Here is a 17,625-nt window from a genome sequence, read left to right as displayed (position 1 = left end):
TAATGTATTGGCTGGATAAAATCAAATTACATGTATTAGTAATCTTATTATATGAGTGTTATCCCTGTGTGGCTAAGTTAGCAGGTGTGTGTTTTTGTGTGTGTGTGTGTGTGTGTGTGTGTGGTATTCCTCATGTTGATGGGACTTGCCGCCTTTACGGGGACAAAAAGCAAGTCCTCTTAACGTAAATCATTCATTTTAGGGTTGATTTCAAGTTAAGGTAAGTTTAGTTTAGGGTCATGTTCATGTTAGGGTAAGGGTTAGGCAAGTAGTAGTTATGGCAAAGGTTAGGATAAGTCTCCAGGAAATCAATGTAAGTCAATGTAATGTCCTCTGAAGTAATGGAAACACTACACTGTGTGTATTTCTGAATGTGTGTGTGTGTGTGTGTGTGTGTGTGTTAAAGTCTTGAATGGACACTTCTCTGTAATCTAAAGGATGCCATTGAGAGATTTTAATAACTAAAATGCCCCCTGGCTCTCGTTAATGATAGGGTGCATGTGCATGCGCATGTTGTTGTGTGTTTACTGTATCCGTACAGTGTAACTGTGTTTTGTGTTTCTGCTCGTGAATGTTTGAATCTATACCTGTGGGTGTATGTTTATGAGTGTGTTTATTGCTATAGTCATTTGGGTGCACATTAATCTATTTAACGCCCCTACTCTGTCCAAGTTAATGGGTAGTTAGACTGTAATGGTGCAAAGCCAGAATGACAATGGAAGCACTTTAGAGGAATGGCTATCGACACCCCAAGGCTAAGCATTAATGCTTATATTGACTTGTTCAAATCAAGAAGGCTGTGTGTGATGTTTGCCATGTAGTTTACGTTCATGCCTGCATTCTTCTACGTGTGTATGTGCTTGTGAGATGTTCATTAAGACATAGTGCTCATTAGGCTGTTCTAATTAGTGAAGAAATCAAATGAGTTGAAGGTTGTTTGAAGAACGGCGTCACAGTCGGAACAATTAACGTGACATCAGTGTCTTCCTCCAGGCGTTAGGATATTAACATTTCTAAAAGAGATTAAAGCAGAGCCTCTTGCATTCAGAATGACTTTTGTGACCCTGACTTCCGTTTTGTCCTCCCTTTCGTCTCTTTATTTGTTTTCTTACCTATCTCACTTACTCCCCAATGCTACATATTCTCACTATATCGACGCCACCTTCACTCCTCTCCCTCGCTCCTCAGGTGCTGCAGGTGGCCAGAGGGGGTTCCTGGGCTGTATCCGGGCCCTACGGATGAACGGCATCACCCTCGACCTGGAAGAGAGAGCCAAGGTCACGCCTGGGGTCAAGCCCGGTTGCCAAGGTCACTGTACAAGTTATGGGATGTACTGCCGCAACGGAGGAAAGTGTGTGGAGAGGTACAACGGGTACTTGTGTGACTGCACCGCCACCGCCTATGATGGCCCGTTCTGCACCAGAGGTGAGAGGCATATTACAGTAAAAAAAGAGGATTTCAGTCTCTAATTGAATAGGTAGATCATGGGATTATGAATGCCACTAAAAGTGGACACCCTGATTCAAAGGATGTTTGATCGGTCACACTGTTCTTCACCTTCAAAACTTCAACTGTGAGACAAATCAATCACCCCAGTAGGCCTTCAAGTGTTATTTTGAAATCCAACTTTGTTTGCCTTTTGCTAGCACTGCAGGATTTTTTTGCAATTCCCTGAAGTGTCTTATAGTAGCAGCAGATGACTGAATATTTTAATAGCTTTCTTTCCTTTATTCCCCTTCGCAAATCTAACAAACTACCTTTCTGCTCCGAATTTTAGGATGACATACTGAGTCATTATCTCTCAGCAAATACTTTTCTAATGACTTTTATGGGCATCTTTGTGAAAGAACGTTATCATTGGCACAGTCCCTCTTTAGTTCACAATGCCAGAGTCAAATAGTGCCAGGATTACTGCTGGAGTAGTTATGTTTCAATGAGTTTCATTGCCTGACGACCCACTGTGATTTTTGCTGCGTGCTTTGATTGTCCTCACTTCCTATTCAGTTTGGAGCTGTCGGTGTTGAAAGTGTTTGGGCTTATGATAAAGGGCATTGATTGAGAGTGAATTCTCCCTGACTTTAGAGTGCACTCACTGAATACTAAAATTGTGCAGCTGCAGAGCTGAGAGATCAAAGTAAAAAACAAAATGCAAGTCACTTCACTAAGCGGAGGTTGTAGCTCTACAATTTTTGAAGTTCAGAGACGAGAAATGTCACACTGTAGCTCCACTTTTGCACTGTAGCATGAGCTAAAACGTCATGTTTGTTTCACAGGGATTAATTGGATGCAGCATTAAAGTTCGACTTCCCAAAACAAGTTTTCATAAAATGCTCTGGGGAGAAGAGTGGCAGTGCTGTCAGAGGCTTTATGCTAGCTCCCAGTCAGAGAGTTGATCCCCGACACGTGAATTAATTTGTTTCCCAAAGCCGAATAGTGTTTTTCCCCCCGTGCTCTTGGCAGGGGGGTGACAAGATGACAGAAAAGCAGTGTGCCTGTGCGTGCGTGTGTGTGTGTGTGTGTGTGTGGCAGGAAAGAGGGTGACAGCGTGTGGTGATATGCTAGTGTAAGACATAAAAAACCTCCTCTGAATTCTGTGATAACCAATCAGGCATTTCAGGATTTAGAGAATAGAGATTAGCGTGTGTGTGTGTGCGCGCGCATGTGTGTGTGTGTGTGTGTATGTGTCAGAAAGAGGCAAAAAAAAAGGGAGAGAGCACACCCTTGTGTCTGTCTGTTTTTGTGCATGACATGACTTTCCTCTTTCTCTTCCTTTCTTCCTTTTCTTTCAACTCTGCTTCCAGTCCTTGTCCTCTTTGTTTTGCAATTATCTCCCTCTGTCCTACGTCTTCTATTCCTCCTTTTTTTTACTCTGTCCTCTATAAATGTTCTTTTCTTCCACATCTTTGTCCCCCTCCTCTTTCTTTCTACCACCCTCTTCCATTTTATTCCTCTCCCAGTTGCCCCTCTCGTGTTTTCTTTTCTGAGTCTCTCCCCTTCTCTCACTTTAATCTCCCCCTCTCTCCCTGTACTCCCAGCGAGTGAAAAATGCATGAAGCCAGCCATAATTGCAAAGTGCATTTCCATTGTATCCATATTTACACACTGCTCAGGGGACCCTGCAGTATTATTATTATACACTCTCATTCTTCTGCTTTTCTGCCCTTGAGGGTCACGGGGAGCCAATGTGCACATGTACATACGTATACATGACACACACGCACGCACAAACAAAAACACACACATGCATAGATACTTGTAGAGGTTTGCATGCTTGCACAAATTCCCTTTCCAAAATTTCCTCACACGCTGACATAAAAGACACACACACATAAAGAGTCCCTGCCCCGGAGCGGACTTTTCTCATTCCCTCTTATGCTTCCAGACCATTGTGTGTGTCTGTACTGAGGCTCTGGGCAGCCAGTCAGAGTCTCTCTTCTTTTTTCTCAGCAGGGCAGAGAAGGCTGAGACAGGTTACATTTAGACCCCACATAATCCACAGTTTGTATGCATAAAGATAAAATGGGAAATGCAAAAAGGTTTAGCTTTTTAAGTTAAATTTAAGCTAAACAGATTGCAAGAATGGGACTAGTTGCACCAGTTCTTAGCCTAGTTATACTGTGTTAACAAAATAGAGATTTAAGCATGCATCACTGAATTAATTAGAAATAAGTTGTTACTTGACATTTACACCTACTAACTTCCAGGTCGACCTCTTGTGTCGCTAGTATTAACTGAATTAACAGACAAAAGTACCATTAGCTTGCTAACACGTTTAGAGTAAGGAGTAAAAGAGGTCACATGGAATATGGTCACATCTGTCCATTTAATAATGCTGTAAAATGGTAAGATTTTAAATGACATTTCACAAAAATAACACTACAATGACCTAATAACGTTTTGCATAATGAAATATTCCCCTCTCATTCTAAACTGCATGATACAACAGTGAAACACAAATATTTCTCCATAAATGCACTTATAAAAGTTATACCTATGTTTATAAAACCTTGAGTTTTATATATCGTCGGTTTTGGAAGTAAGCTACAAGCCAACAGACTAAGCTAACTGTAGCTTGCTGATACCTTAAGAGGTCCTTCGGAATATCTGACCTGACACTTGATAAAATGCTGTTTAAAAATGATGTAAACTCAGAAGACTTTAAATTACAGCTCACCATAATAACACAATAATTACATAACCCAGTCTCACAGCAGTTTGTGAAATAGTCACGAAATTGAATCTATAGGTTTGTATACATGGACATGAATTTTCCATTTTTTTCGTGACACTCAGCACGACTTCCAAACTAATATATTTCAATTGGAAGTATCTTTCATGCCTGTACCATGTTTTTTTTTCTGTCAGTCGGGACGCGGGAGCACAGAAGCTGTAATGTTTTTTTATAATTTGTTATTCATTTTTAAGTATAACTGCCACATTACTCAACATTTAATCACAAGATTTTATCCTTGTTTTTCTTTCTTCATTTTAATTTTATCAGTGCAGTCAGTGGTCCGCGTCAGTCTGGTGGGCGGACTGGAGGATCAACTGACTTGATGTGTGAAGAACTTGTGTGAAGAACATGAGAAAACCTGATAATTTGACTGACAGACTGACTGAATGTGACAGTTTAACAACCAAAGCAGCAGGATTAAAAGCAGAGTTTTTATGAAGTTTTAATGAATTGTTGAGTGTTGAGTGAATCAGGCTAGCGAATGTTAGCAGCTTTATTTCCAGCCACCTGCCATGATGCATCAGCTGGTTTTGTTCCATTTCTTAGAAAGAATCCCTGATTAACTTTCACACAGCTCCATAGATACAGATTGAATAAGCTTGCAAGCTGTTTTATGCATTTTTCTCAGTAACATTGGCAGTAGCAGGTGCTAACAGGGTAAGCTATATATATATCTATATATATATATATATATAGATATATATAGATATATTAAATTTCATGACTATTTCATGAACTGCCATGAATCTGGGTTTAATATTTCCCACATATTCCCAAAAAATATAATTTTTGGAAGATACAGCATTTAATGCCATAGTAACATTTGTTTAAATAGTTGATTGCTTTACTCAAGTGTTGCCTTGAGAAAACATTTTTTAAGTTGTAATGGTGCAATCTAAATAAGCTAGTTTGGAACTAGCTGGTAGTTACTAAAAATGTATAAAATACTTTATGCACAAACTAACTCTGAAATTACAAATAGCTGGCACAACCAAATCCAAAACCTTCAAGCATGAAATTTGAACTAATGCACAGCACACCCCATGCTGTGTCCTCTGCTTTAGATGTGTTTGAACATTATAAGTACAACATTAAATAAATGTGAATTTAGCTGTGAGGGAAGACACAGGCTTTTTTTCTTTGTTGCCTTGTGTCCATACTTGATCAGCAATATTGAGGCTTGTTATGTTGTTTTTCATATATTGTTTTGTAAATATGAATTCAATCAAGCATACAGCTCTGATGGAAATGCTGCACTTTGTCTGATTTAAATCTGATACAGTTAATACCCAGCAGCATGAATCTTGGCAGACAGTGAGAAACAGGCTATTTAAAAACTTCACAAGCTCACTGTCTGATTAACACAGAACAATTGGTAAAATGGGTCTCTCAAGACTTCTAAAGCTTGAAACTATATCAGTGCATAGCAGAATAGAGGATAAAATTGTAGCGGAGCTGAATGGAAGCGAGGTTTTGCCCATACGCCAATACAAGTCAGGGAACTTGCCCATTTTCTTGTAATAAGCCTATTAAATTTAAGTAATGTAGCTTGAAGTATTTATTGTACTGTGTCCAGTGGGAGGTGATGGATGAAGAGAAGCTTTCAAATAAGATGCTTGAATGTGTTCACTTAGTATTCTGCACTCATAGGAGGTATAGCTATACATTTTCACTGCTGCCACCGAGGGAAGGCAAACATGGCAAGGCATATTCCATGTTATTTACACACACAACCTTAGGCTTGGTGCTTTCCCTGTAACCATTCTCTTTAATTTCATGCACATTGTGCCCTTTATCTCCTTTGTAACTGACACAGGGACATTATGCATGCACACACATACACACAGATAAACACAAAAAAGAGCATAACAGAAGTCTAGAAAAAAAAAGGTCTCTCCTTCGCAACACTTGATTAGGAGAATCAATAAGCCTTCTGGAATAGCTGGAATATGCTATTAAGTCTGTTGATGTACTGGTAAACAATGTATTGTTTTGTTTCAGATTCTGGAGCACAGCAATTTAACACACACTTTGCTACACCTCCTGAACACAGCCGTATCTGTGTGTGTTTATTTCTCTTATCGTATTTCTATTATTTTCTTTCTCAGATGTTGGGGGTTTCTTTGAGGCAGGAACACTGATCAAGTACAACTTTATGGCCGAAGCAACACCGGGAGCCAGTAAGGACACAAAGATCCTTACGCACCAGTTGACACCACAGGATGTAAATTTAACAAAGGAGGAAGTGGCCTTTAGTTTCAGCACATCCAATGCTCCAGCTATTCTGATGTATGTCAGCTCCAGGACGCAGGACTATATGGCGGTGGTGTTAAGGCAGAACGGTAAGAACCACACACATGCAATGATTTTTGTTTATCATTGCATGAGTCCAGTTAAATCATAGTGAGGAGTCTGCTCGGACTAATGCTTCATAGTACATTTTTAAAGGACCAGTGTGTAGGATTTAGTGGCATCTGGCAGTGAGGTTGCAGATTGCAACAAACTGAATATCTCTCGCCCTCACCCCTCCATTTCAAGCATGTAGGAGAACCTATGGTGGCTGGGAAAAGCGGGAAAGGCCCTCTCTAGAGCCAGTGTTTGGTTTGTCCATTCTGGGTTACTGTAGAAACATTGCAGTGCAACATGACGGTCTCTATGGAAGAGGACCCACTCCCTATGTAGATATAAAGGGCTCATTTTAAGGTAACAAAAACACAATAGTTCTTATGTTCAGGTGATTATACACTAATTAAAACATATTTATGAATATTACATTCCATTTCTTCCAGTAGAGGACACTAAATCTTGCACACTGGTCTCTTAAATGTCCTTGCAATACTGTTAAGAAAACTTATATAATTCTCAAAAATCCTTCCAACTAAGTGGCTGACACCCAGCTTAGTGCTTTGACGAAATAGAATTAATAAAAATTTGACAGTGCCATCTAGTGTTTCAGCAGCGGATGTGCACAGTCACTAAAGCAAAACTACAAAGTGCTTACGCTGCCCAAGGGTGCTGCCTAAAAACTGCTTACTAAGGACCCAGAGGCAGTAAATATCTATAATCCTTGGTACGTTCTCGGGGCCCTGTCAAGCTCTAGGTCCCCTGAATCATTCAGGGGTTCTCCCACTATCCAGCACCCAGCTTGGACCATCACTTCAAAAAGAAAACTACATTTTGGCCTTAAGCATTCAATTCAGTCAGACTGCATTTGGTTGAGAAAAAGAGACATTGCTATGTTGAAGAAAATTATTTTTTTTTTAAATGGCAAGTCTTAAAGGCCATCATGTAGTTACACACTAACTACTTATGGACTTGTCAGCAATCATGTTTTTTCAGCCATTGCTTAAAAAAAAAATGTGTTTCATGTATTTGGGTATTTTTTTTATTGATGGCAGCTCATGCTTAAAACATTTTAGAGCAGGGAAAATGTGTTTTTTGGCAGAAATGTGAGGTTTTAAACAACCAGACCAGTTTTCAAACCTCCAGCCTGTGTGTCTTCAGGTTCACTGCAGGTGCGGTATAACCTGGGAGGTCTGAAGGAGCCATTTGCCATAGATGTGGACCAGCGTAACCTGGCCAACGGACAGCCACATAGCATCAATATGTCCCGTGTCGACAGAAGCATCACCATTCAGGTACAGACAGCACACAAACAAATATATCCAAGCACTCACACTGCTATTTTTTTTTTTTTTGACTTTTAGTTGATGCTCAGAATCTGAAAGACTTGAGATTAAATTTCAAGATGCTACTTACAAGCAACCAAGGAGTGAGGGGATTGCCATGCAGCTTCATGCACACGCAAAACACTCACACGCACATACTGAGTCACAAGTACACAATCACACAAGCCCAGCCAGTGTTAGCACGATGGTTTGCAATAAGTCAGAGGGGAGAGCAGTGTCCTGTTCTGTCTTCTGCTGTGATGAAACGGCTTGTCCCCTGCCACTGTTAATCCACTTCCAGTAGACAGCCTAAGTATAGCAACAGAGAGAATGCATCGATCTGTGTGTGTGTTTGTATGAGGCGAGCGCACGCTGTTGTGTGATTGCGACTGCATGTATTTCTGCGTGTGTGTGTGTTTGTAAGGAACTGTGTGCATGTGAGTGAGACAGAGAGAGAGAGAGAGAGAGAGAGAGGCTGTGCATGTTTGTGCTTGTGCGTGGCCATGTGTTTGTCCATGTTTGTGTGTGTGTGGGTTTATCTGTGTGCTCTTGAATTTTGTGCAGCTAAACAGCTTAGTGTAGATCAATACAGCCAAGCCTCAGTCAGTAGCTGTCAAGGATGGAGTGAGAATTCAGCTAAACTATTACAGACTTTGTTCTGGGCTAAAATGCTCACATTTGGCTGCAGGCAGCAGTTTAAGGAGGACTCAAAATGGATAGCAACTGCCTGTAAAATCGAGTTACTGGTTATATTCACATTGGAATTGTATTCGTATGGGCAGTTTATGGTTTATCAAGAAAGAGATTGTCTTTTACTAAAAAGTGAACCAAAACCAAAACTGAATTCACTCACTTTCATATTCTTTAGTCTTTTTAAAGTCTTACATGTCACAAACCCACACACGTATTTTATTACTTTTATTATCTGTTAAGTGAATCTATTGCAAGTGTGGTGCATAGTTTTAGTAGTATAGTCATAGTTACATGACATCTATACAGCAATCAATACAATATGTATTGTCCCATGTAAAGTATATATAAAGTCAACTTGTATATCACACAGCAGGGCTTGATTGCTGCACATTTACATTTCTGCTTTGTAACTGTGAGGTAGTACTGTGTTTATAGGATTTATATATTTGATAGTTATATTTTTTGATTGTTTGATATTCATATTTCTGAGATGCAAACCTCATGTATCCAGATAGTGATTCACTCACTATTAAGCCCAGCTCCCCACTAGTAGTTAGAAGAGGAAATTGCATTAACCAGAGCTGTTGACTCACCTCCAGCAAAAATTGCTGTGAGGAGCTGTGTGAAGAGCTTCATGTCAATAATTCTGTCTGAACTTGTAGTTACCAATATATCAGCTGTTTGCCAACATCATGCGCTGTTTATTCTTTATGAATCATAATTCCTACACTGACAGAACCTAATTTCCCTGCAGGCAACTATGATGTTTCATCTTATCTGTGGTATCATCTTTTTCGTCGTATCCTCATGCATTAAATCCCTCCCATTAAACAAACACGTGGAATGATATGAAGCAAAAATTTGACTCAGGTTCTGCATCATTTCAATTTTTAAGGAAAAACTGTCAAGAAAAAGGTTTGCTCTCACACCACCCAACTAGGCCATGAATTTAATTTGATTTGGCTGAGAAAATAGATTGTTTTAGTAGCACCTAATTGGAAACAGACATGAAAAATGATGCAGAAGTATGGTAATGCAACCAATCATTCCAAAACTTATACAAATTAAGTGTAAATTTGCTATAAATATGCAGGATGGAAATACTCTACATAAATTACAGCATGTTTACAGGATGTTTAAATTAATACATTTACAACATGTGGACATATAGACACAAAGAAAAATGAATGTAACATGAAACATTTAAGATATGATTATACATACACACACGTACATATACCTTTGACTGGTATAAACAGTGCAGGATGCAGGCAAATAGCTGAAATGTCTTGAATCTCTTGGTACTGTATATTATGACTTACAAAGAATTGGTTTGTCAACTTGCTTTAATCTTAGAAAACAAGTTCGAGCACTATACAGTAATGGCATACATATAATGCATACATATAATACTGTTGCTCTCATTAAGGTGAAGTAAAATGTTGGCCAAAATGAATAACAATACTCTTGCAAACCTATAATTATCACATCTTCTTTCCTTCATTTGTCTTCAGCCCTCCAAATCTCTCTCTCTCATTGCATGTACATGGAGCAATGACCCCATCAATACTGGAATCTCATCACCTACATTCACACACTTCAGTGAAAAATACTGACAGCAAGAAAATTAAACTGAAATATCCAATGGAAATCTCCTTCATTTTCTGAGCAAATCACAGCCTGCAACTGCTGATCACCCCAGTGGGAGCACTTCAACATAACACATCGCTTGTTACTGGCAGAGAAAGGAATTGGAGCAACTGTAAGATTCTTTGCTCATCACGCACACACACATACATATGTGCACACACTGTGTCTGCCACTGGTTGATTGCGGATTACTTGTGTCTAGATTAGTAATACCGATGTTCAGTGTGTGACTGAGCTATTACCTATCAAGTGAATATCCCCAGTTTGCTATTCCCTGTGGGCTCAGGTTATAATCTAAGTAACAACCTTGTGAATCTTTTTGTCCCCGAATGATAGGTTCAGCTCTTTAACATAAAATGTTAAGAGAATTAAGAGGAACACTAGTGGGCGTGATGTGCTAACTGGTTTTTAAGGGGGAAAAAAATCTGCAAGGGCAGTTTTAGGGATGGTTGTAGAGAAAAAATAGATGAAGTTTATAGATAGAGCATGAAAAGTAAAGCCAGAAGGTGTGCTAACGAAGATAACTTTGATGAGTAAAACTTTTTCATGTTGCCTCACCGCCTCAGGGCTCTTTTCAAGCCAAGGTACAAACATGCCCTTAATATCGACGCGTAAACAGATGTAGACATGCATACCAACAGACATGCATGCACAAGTGAGATCTTGTCAGGTCTACTCACTACAAAGGCCAATGCTGCACTACCAAATCAACATTATTCAATCTAATTCATCCATCTCTCCATGCCTCCCACCTACTGAATTCTCACATACCCTCAAGGGTTTTTAGTAATAGTGTGTTTGCTTTAGGGTAGCAACCATGACGGTAGCTTACACCTCACCCTAATGAGTTGCATGAAACAGTACATATTTTGCTTTGGAAGGTGGCAGCAACAAGAGCAGGAGAGGCATTGAGTAAGACGAGGGAGTAAGAATGTGGCATTAAATGTTATCATAATACGCATGAGAATGCCATAGATGCCACGTTCCCACAATTAGGATATACCGTATATACTGCTCACAGCAGAACTAATGAACAGATGCATTTAATTGTGTGCAGATTCAGGAAGAAAAAGCATGTTTTGCTACAAGATGTATAAACCCAAACAGTAAAACATCTGCATGATCCACCTTTTGAAAATGTATTTATTTGTCATTTTTATAAATGTTTTAAATGTTAATGCAGCAAAGAAATACATGACAGCATAAATATCCAACGTGGATATAGCGCTAATAATTAAATAAAATTCATTTGAATATTAAAAATAATGTAATGGCATCACAGTGGAACAGAATTAGTCAGTTATGATGTACATAGTCATAAATAAAATTAGAGCTGAAACATCAGTTGACTAGTCAATCAACAGAAAGCCAACCTGCAACTATTTGAGGGTCAACTAATCATCCAAGTAATTTTTAAAAGCAAAATTGCCTAACAATTTCTGGCTGTAGCCCCCAAATGTAAATACTCACTAGCCTTTTCAGATTTCTATAATAAACTCAGTTTGGGCTCCAGACAGCTGGTCAGACAAAACAAGACCCCTGAAGATGCCACCCCAGGAAAATCACAACCGGCATTCCACACTATCTTTTGACATCTTATGCACAAATTAATCAACAAGGAAAACTATTACTAGCTGCAATAAGTGGGTTTCCCTTTAGTATTAAGTCCAAACTTTTGCTCAGTAGAGGAGCTAAGACTAATTGCAAGGTATCATAAAATAAATGAGTAATTTTCTTTAAAGGTATAGTATGCAGGATTTGTCAGTTGCTGTTTGTAAACACAACATTCACAACGGTGGTGGAGCGAGCTAGAGAGCGAATGAAGAGAGGCAGTAGTGGTAGCAAGGACAAAGCTGTGAATCAGAGAAATAAAATGTTATTTTCTGATTGTTTCACAGCAGTTATGTTCTAAAGCATGAATAATCACACCCACACCTCCGTACAACCCTGTGGGAAGGTGCCGCATTTCTGGATGTTGTGTGAATGCAGACGAAGCTCACACTTCATCCTGTCCGCTATGGCCTCTCTGCTCTGCATGTGTGTGTGGAGCTCAGCCCCGCCCTCTGTCTAACACACAGACCCATTCTCCTTATACATCCATGACACAGACAGAAAGCAGAGGAGAGAGACAGAGACAGCGATGTAACCTGGTCACTAGGCTACGAGTCCCAACCTCATATCCTGCATGCTGTTATTGGCTGGGGGCTACACACCTTCTACCCAAAGGCTGACGCCCAGAAACATCCCGAACACAGCAAAATAATAAGAAAATAAGAAAATGCAGGCAGAGGGCAGAGGAGGCAGAGGCTCTGTAGATAAATGCAAGGCCACACACTTCTAATGGGTCATAAGTGATCTTTGAGAGGGGTTATTTCTCATTTCTCAACTTTATATATGTCCATATCACTGCAGTACAGTTGGGGACTTCTTTAATCCACTGGAGCAAAATGCACTGTCTCGCTAATAGAAGAAGCTTTGTTATCAAAGTATACTGTCCAGTGTTGATGTCTGAGCCCTCAGAGTAAAGGATTTTTTCTTTAATGTGTGCTTTAATTATACTGTCAGAAATGTCATGCATCAAAAGTACTTACAGAGTCTGACCAAAGGTGCAGAATTTCACCTAAATGCAGTTGTTTAAAAGCAGCCGCTTTTTCACTCTGAAATATCATGTGGTGAAATGTGTACTGCTATTTATTGAAATATTTGACATTACATTATGTGTTAAAGCCTGGTGTTTTGTTGTACTGTGCCACCAGCATTACAAATTTAACCAACCCATCATTAGTTTGTTTACATGTTCAGCAGAAGCCTTGTTGCAGCTGCTTTCATCTCATAAAACAGCATGACAGCATGAGTGAGAGACAGAGATGAGTTAGATGCAATAAAAGTCAGTAATGCTGGTGGGCCTGCCAGTGGATCAAATTCAATTTCCAGGGTAAAAGAGAGTCGAGTGTTTACCTGAGGCTGCACAAGTCTCACTTCTCTGCTATCAGGGCTGCAAATCTTAAAGGCATTTAGACAAGCGACTGTTTAGTTTAAAGACACTGCGGAGAGAACAAGTGGGAAGACAAGTAGGTCTGTGGTAATTGGAATTTGAGCAAAAAGGGAGCAGGAGAGAGATGGAGAGCAAAAGAAAAAGACAGACCAGAGAGTCAGAGAGAGGGGGAGGGGGTTGAAAGGAAAAGATAATGTCTTTAGATAAAGAAATTAGACCCACAAAATATGATAACAAAGATCACTTTGATGCATTTAGGTTATCTTGCAACTTCATAGACCTGAGGCTTCTTTCAAGGTGTGGATCTGCATGTGCACACAAACACCTGCTGAAATGCACACTCAAGCATGCAGAGAGCAGCAAATGAAGCAAGCGTTTGCTTTTTAAGTAAGTCTGTGAGGTCTTGACAGGTTAGCTCACTATCAAAGGCGTATCAAGGCGGCATCAAGATAAGTTCCCGTCTCTCCATCTCTGGCTTTCTCTTTCTCTAAACCTCTCGCATACTGTGAGAGTTTAGAGATGAAGGTGTGGAGTCCCTTCAGGTATCAGACGTCTCATCTCTCTTCTCTCTTCCTCTCCCCTCCTCTCCTCCCTTCTCTTCCTCTCTTTCCCCGCCTATTACACAACAATTCACAGTATTTTTTAATTATTTCTTAACATAAAAGATCCTACAAAATGTGTTGCTGTGGTTGGTTTCTGCTGTGTGAACTGCTACTGGCTATTGCTGTGATGGGACAGGACAATAATTCAGTAATTCACTTGATAATGGTGTTAAACTTTATTCGAGTAGAAAAAAAAAAAGGAAATTAGCATTTATTTGCACTTACCTGTGATAGGAGATTTTGCTGTCCCTTGGATATCATTAAGGAAATAGAGCTGCCACAAAAGAAGTTCTCAGTGTACCGTAAATTAGTTTGAATATATACAGCACATTGGCTAAATTAGATTCTTTTTGAGGACATACTTAGGGAAATAGATTTCACCCATTGTCAATTTTATCTTTGTCTAACCCCTGATTACTTTGCTTATGTAAGCTTTATGTAACCTAAGAGGCACCAACAGCGCTTAAAGAGAAAATTGTGTTGTCTAAATGGTGCAACGTAAAAGGAAAGGATCCCAATAATTGTTGTTGTAATTGACAAAGTTTGGTAAAATGAGTTTTTTTTCCCTTGCTGTCTCCCTCTGTGGACATTTTTGTGGGGTTTTGAGACTCACACCTCCTTCCCTGGTTGTGCAGCCAATTTGTTTTCTCAGATAAAAGTAAATAAGCTGAGCGCAATTTAATTGTGCCCCATTATCCCGCCCTGCAGTCACTATGGAAAACAAAATCCACACAATGCTCCGCTGAGACCAGACTTTTGGAAAGAATCAAATTAGGATATGCTGCGTGTGTAAAGAGAGAAAGAAGGAGAAAATAGTCTGGCAGGGTTGGGGGTAGAGAGATTTTCTGTATGGGAGGACTACTGATTCAAATAAACAAGAACTACACACACACACACACACACACACACACAAATCTCAACCCTTTAGCAACAGTCCAGCTCAGCACCCAGCTAACAGGCCAAGACAGCTATTCAGCACATCAATGGAACAAATTTCCAGTAAAAGACACGGTAACAAAAGTCATTGTTTTCAATCAGCCGCCCCTCTTCTGGCTTGGGCCGCTGGTATGGTTTCTGCACACTGCTGTAAGCTGAGATACAGTCCTCCTGTGAGCACGAGAGAAAGGAGGAAGATCTTTTATTTCTGGAACACACAGAAACCAATTTGTGGGGTTGAAATGATTCTCGTCAATAGCACTGGCTGCAGCCTTCAAGCTAATTAGAAACTTCAGTGATACAGCAATAACAAGTTAATTATGTTGCAGGGATATTAAAGTTGTGTATTCCCTCCCTTCATCACCCTCTCTGCTCTCACATCTCCACTGACGCTCTTCTTTGTAAACACGCTGCTTGTTCTCTCTCTATTTAAGATCTCCAGGAAAGAAAAAAATAAAAAGCTTTGAACCCACCACAGATTTTATTGCATATTGTTAATTAATGTGTGATTATTTATCTAGTCCTGGTGAAGAGCTGTTTGTTTGTGGGATCATTATGGAGGATTGCTTTTCAATTGTTTGTGTTCAGCCGTGACTAGTTTGACTAAACAAAAAAGAAAAGCAAAATTAACAGCTTTCCCAAGTTGGTCTGGTGTGACTTGAAGGACAGATATATAGATTGGTATTCTGAACAGGGGTAGAGGTTGATAAACACCACACATAATGAAGATATCCATGCATATTTCTTCTAGTTTATATAATTGGAAAAAGTTGATAAAAGATGTAATACAGGTTGATTTTTTTGAGGATAAGAATATCCATTTATTATTTGTAGATTATTTCCATACCACTTCAACCCTCTAGAGGAAAATCAAATTGTATTTTTAATAAGTTTCAAAAACATGCTGTGACAATGCTTAAGCCTTGAAATAAAGGGAGCGAAAAATAGACTTGAGTTAATACTGGAGTTATTCCTGGTTGTCTGGTTGCTGAATTAGATGTAGTTATGTTAATTAATATTTAATGAACTGTCTTTAATCATGATTCATTGGAATAATATGAGGGGTTTTTTAATGTAAACAGAGTGGGTTCCCTTGCACTGGGCTGACATTTTAAAACCACAAGAGGGAGACATTGAGCTTTTGATTATGCTGTGCTGTAACTTTACAGCCTGACAGCAGTGAATTACCATCTCTTCTTCATCATCTTGTGTACTCTGCTTAATGTGCTGATGCAGGTCCTAGACCAGGTCTTTGAAAATGCTGCAGTCAGTACTTTTGGACCCAGACTCTCATTAAAAATGCAGATACTGATATATTATCCCTCCATCTCTCTCGCCCTCTGACTCAGTTGGATCATTACCCTCCAGTCAGCTACACCCTCCCAGATGCCTCAGACACAAAGTTCAACCTGGTCAAGACGCTGTTCTTGGGCAAAGTCTTCGGTAAGTATGTCTATAAAATTTGAACCTTTTTCATGCAGTGTGAAACTTTAATATCTACACTTATTGCAGTTGTTTTCATTCATTTAATTAACTCATACCACTCCAACCCCAACCTCTCATGGATCAAACAATCTGCTTAATATCAAGCTGTAAATGTTCCTGATAAACATAGATGTAGTTTTCAAAATGTAATTTATAGCTCCCAGTAAATCAACTTTAGATAAACCAGACAAATCTGATCACAGTTGTTTCTTTAGAAGCAAGCATCTGCTGGTCTCTCCTTTCCTTTTCAAATGTCAGGGAGATCTGACTCTATATTATATTGTACACGTGCCACCCTTTGGGCTAACTGCGCATCAGCAGATTTTCAGAAGCACACTGAAAACAGTTTTTTAGATGTACTGTATATATACTGTGTATCTGACAAAAGTGTCATATTCTATTCCATTTATTTTATTTAGTCAAATTTAAGGCAAGACTAACCCCAAGATAAATCATTTAGTTTTCAATGTGATCCTTAAAATATAAATATATAAATACGAGTCTATATTTACACATTATGTCCACTAGAGGACACCAGAGAACTGCAGAGGGATGCTGCTGCATCACATACAGTAATTCCATCTGCATCTGTCTCTGCCTGTATGGTATGCATCAGTAGTGGAAGAAGTACTCAGAAGTACTTACTTAAGTAAAAGTGCATAAGTATTAGCAGCGAAATGTACTTCAAGTATTAAAGTAAAAGTACTCATTTCATCCTTCCGACTGATATATTATTATATATGACATCATTGGATTATTAATACATAAGCATCAGTGTGTTACTGTTGTAGCTGCTGGAGGTGGAGCTAGCTTGAACTACTTTATACACAGTTAGCTAGTTTAGTCCAGTGGTTCCCAACATAGGGATCAGGTCCCTCCATAGGGTCAGCAGATAAATCTGAGGGGTCGTGAGATGATTAATGGGAGAGGAAAGAAGAAAAAACAAAGTTCTGAAACACAAATCTGTTTTCAGTTTTTTCTTTCCCTAATCTTTGATTTTTGGTGAAATCTTGAATCATTTATTTAAATCATTTATTGAACTGAAACCATGTGAGAAGTTTAGAGGGAAAAATTACTATTTGGTGGAGCTGTTAACAACTCATAGACATCTGAAATGTGACCTCGACTACACACTGCTTTTTGTAAGATGCCAAAAGCCAAAAAGGTTGGAAACCACTGGTTTCATCTTTAACAATGTGTTGTATTTTAAAAGCTTGTTATATTATCCATTGTGTCAAATCTTCATCTGAAAAGTAACTGAAGCTGTCAAATAAATGTAGTGGAGTAGAAAGTACAATATTTCTCTCTGAAATGTAGTGGAGTGGAGTATAAAGTAGCATCAAATGGAAACACTCAAGTAAAG

General features: G+C 39.2%; 1 protein-coding gene across 1 annotated transcript in view; it reads left to right on the top strand.

Moving 5' to 3' along the window:
• Window positions 1–17,625, top strand: part of cntnap2a (contactin associated protein 2a) — a 201,146-nt gene that overhangs the window by 166,979 nt on the left and 16,542 nt on the right. Inside the window, exons 19-22 of the mRNA XM_042399826.1 lie at window positions 1,189–1,425; window positions 6,343–6,576; window positions 7,739–7,872; window positions 16,127–16,220. Coding sequence (XP_042255760.1) covers window positions 1,189–1,425; window positions 6,343–6,576; window positions 7,739–7,872; window positions 16,127–16,220 — 699 coding nt within the window. The remainder of the gene's footprint in view (window positions 1–1,188; window positions 1,426–6,342; window positions 6,577–7,738; window positions 7,873–16,126; window positions 16,221–17,625) is intronic.

The sequence above is a fragment of the Thunnus maccoyii genome, chromosome 21, assembly GCF_910596095.1.
Source record: "Thunnus maccoyii chromosome 21, fThuMac1.1, whole genome shotgun sequence".
Classification (NCBI taxonomy): Eukaryota; Metazoa; Chordata; class Actinopteri; order Scombriformes; family Scombridae; genus Thunnus; species Thunnus maccoyii.
This window is presented reverse-complemented; position numbering and strand designations above follow the sequence as displayed.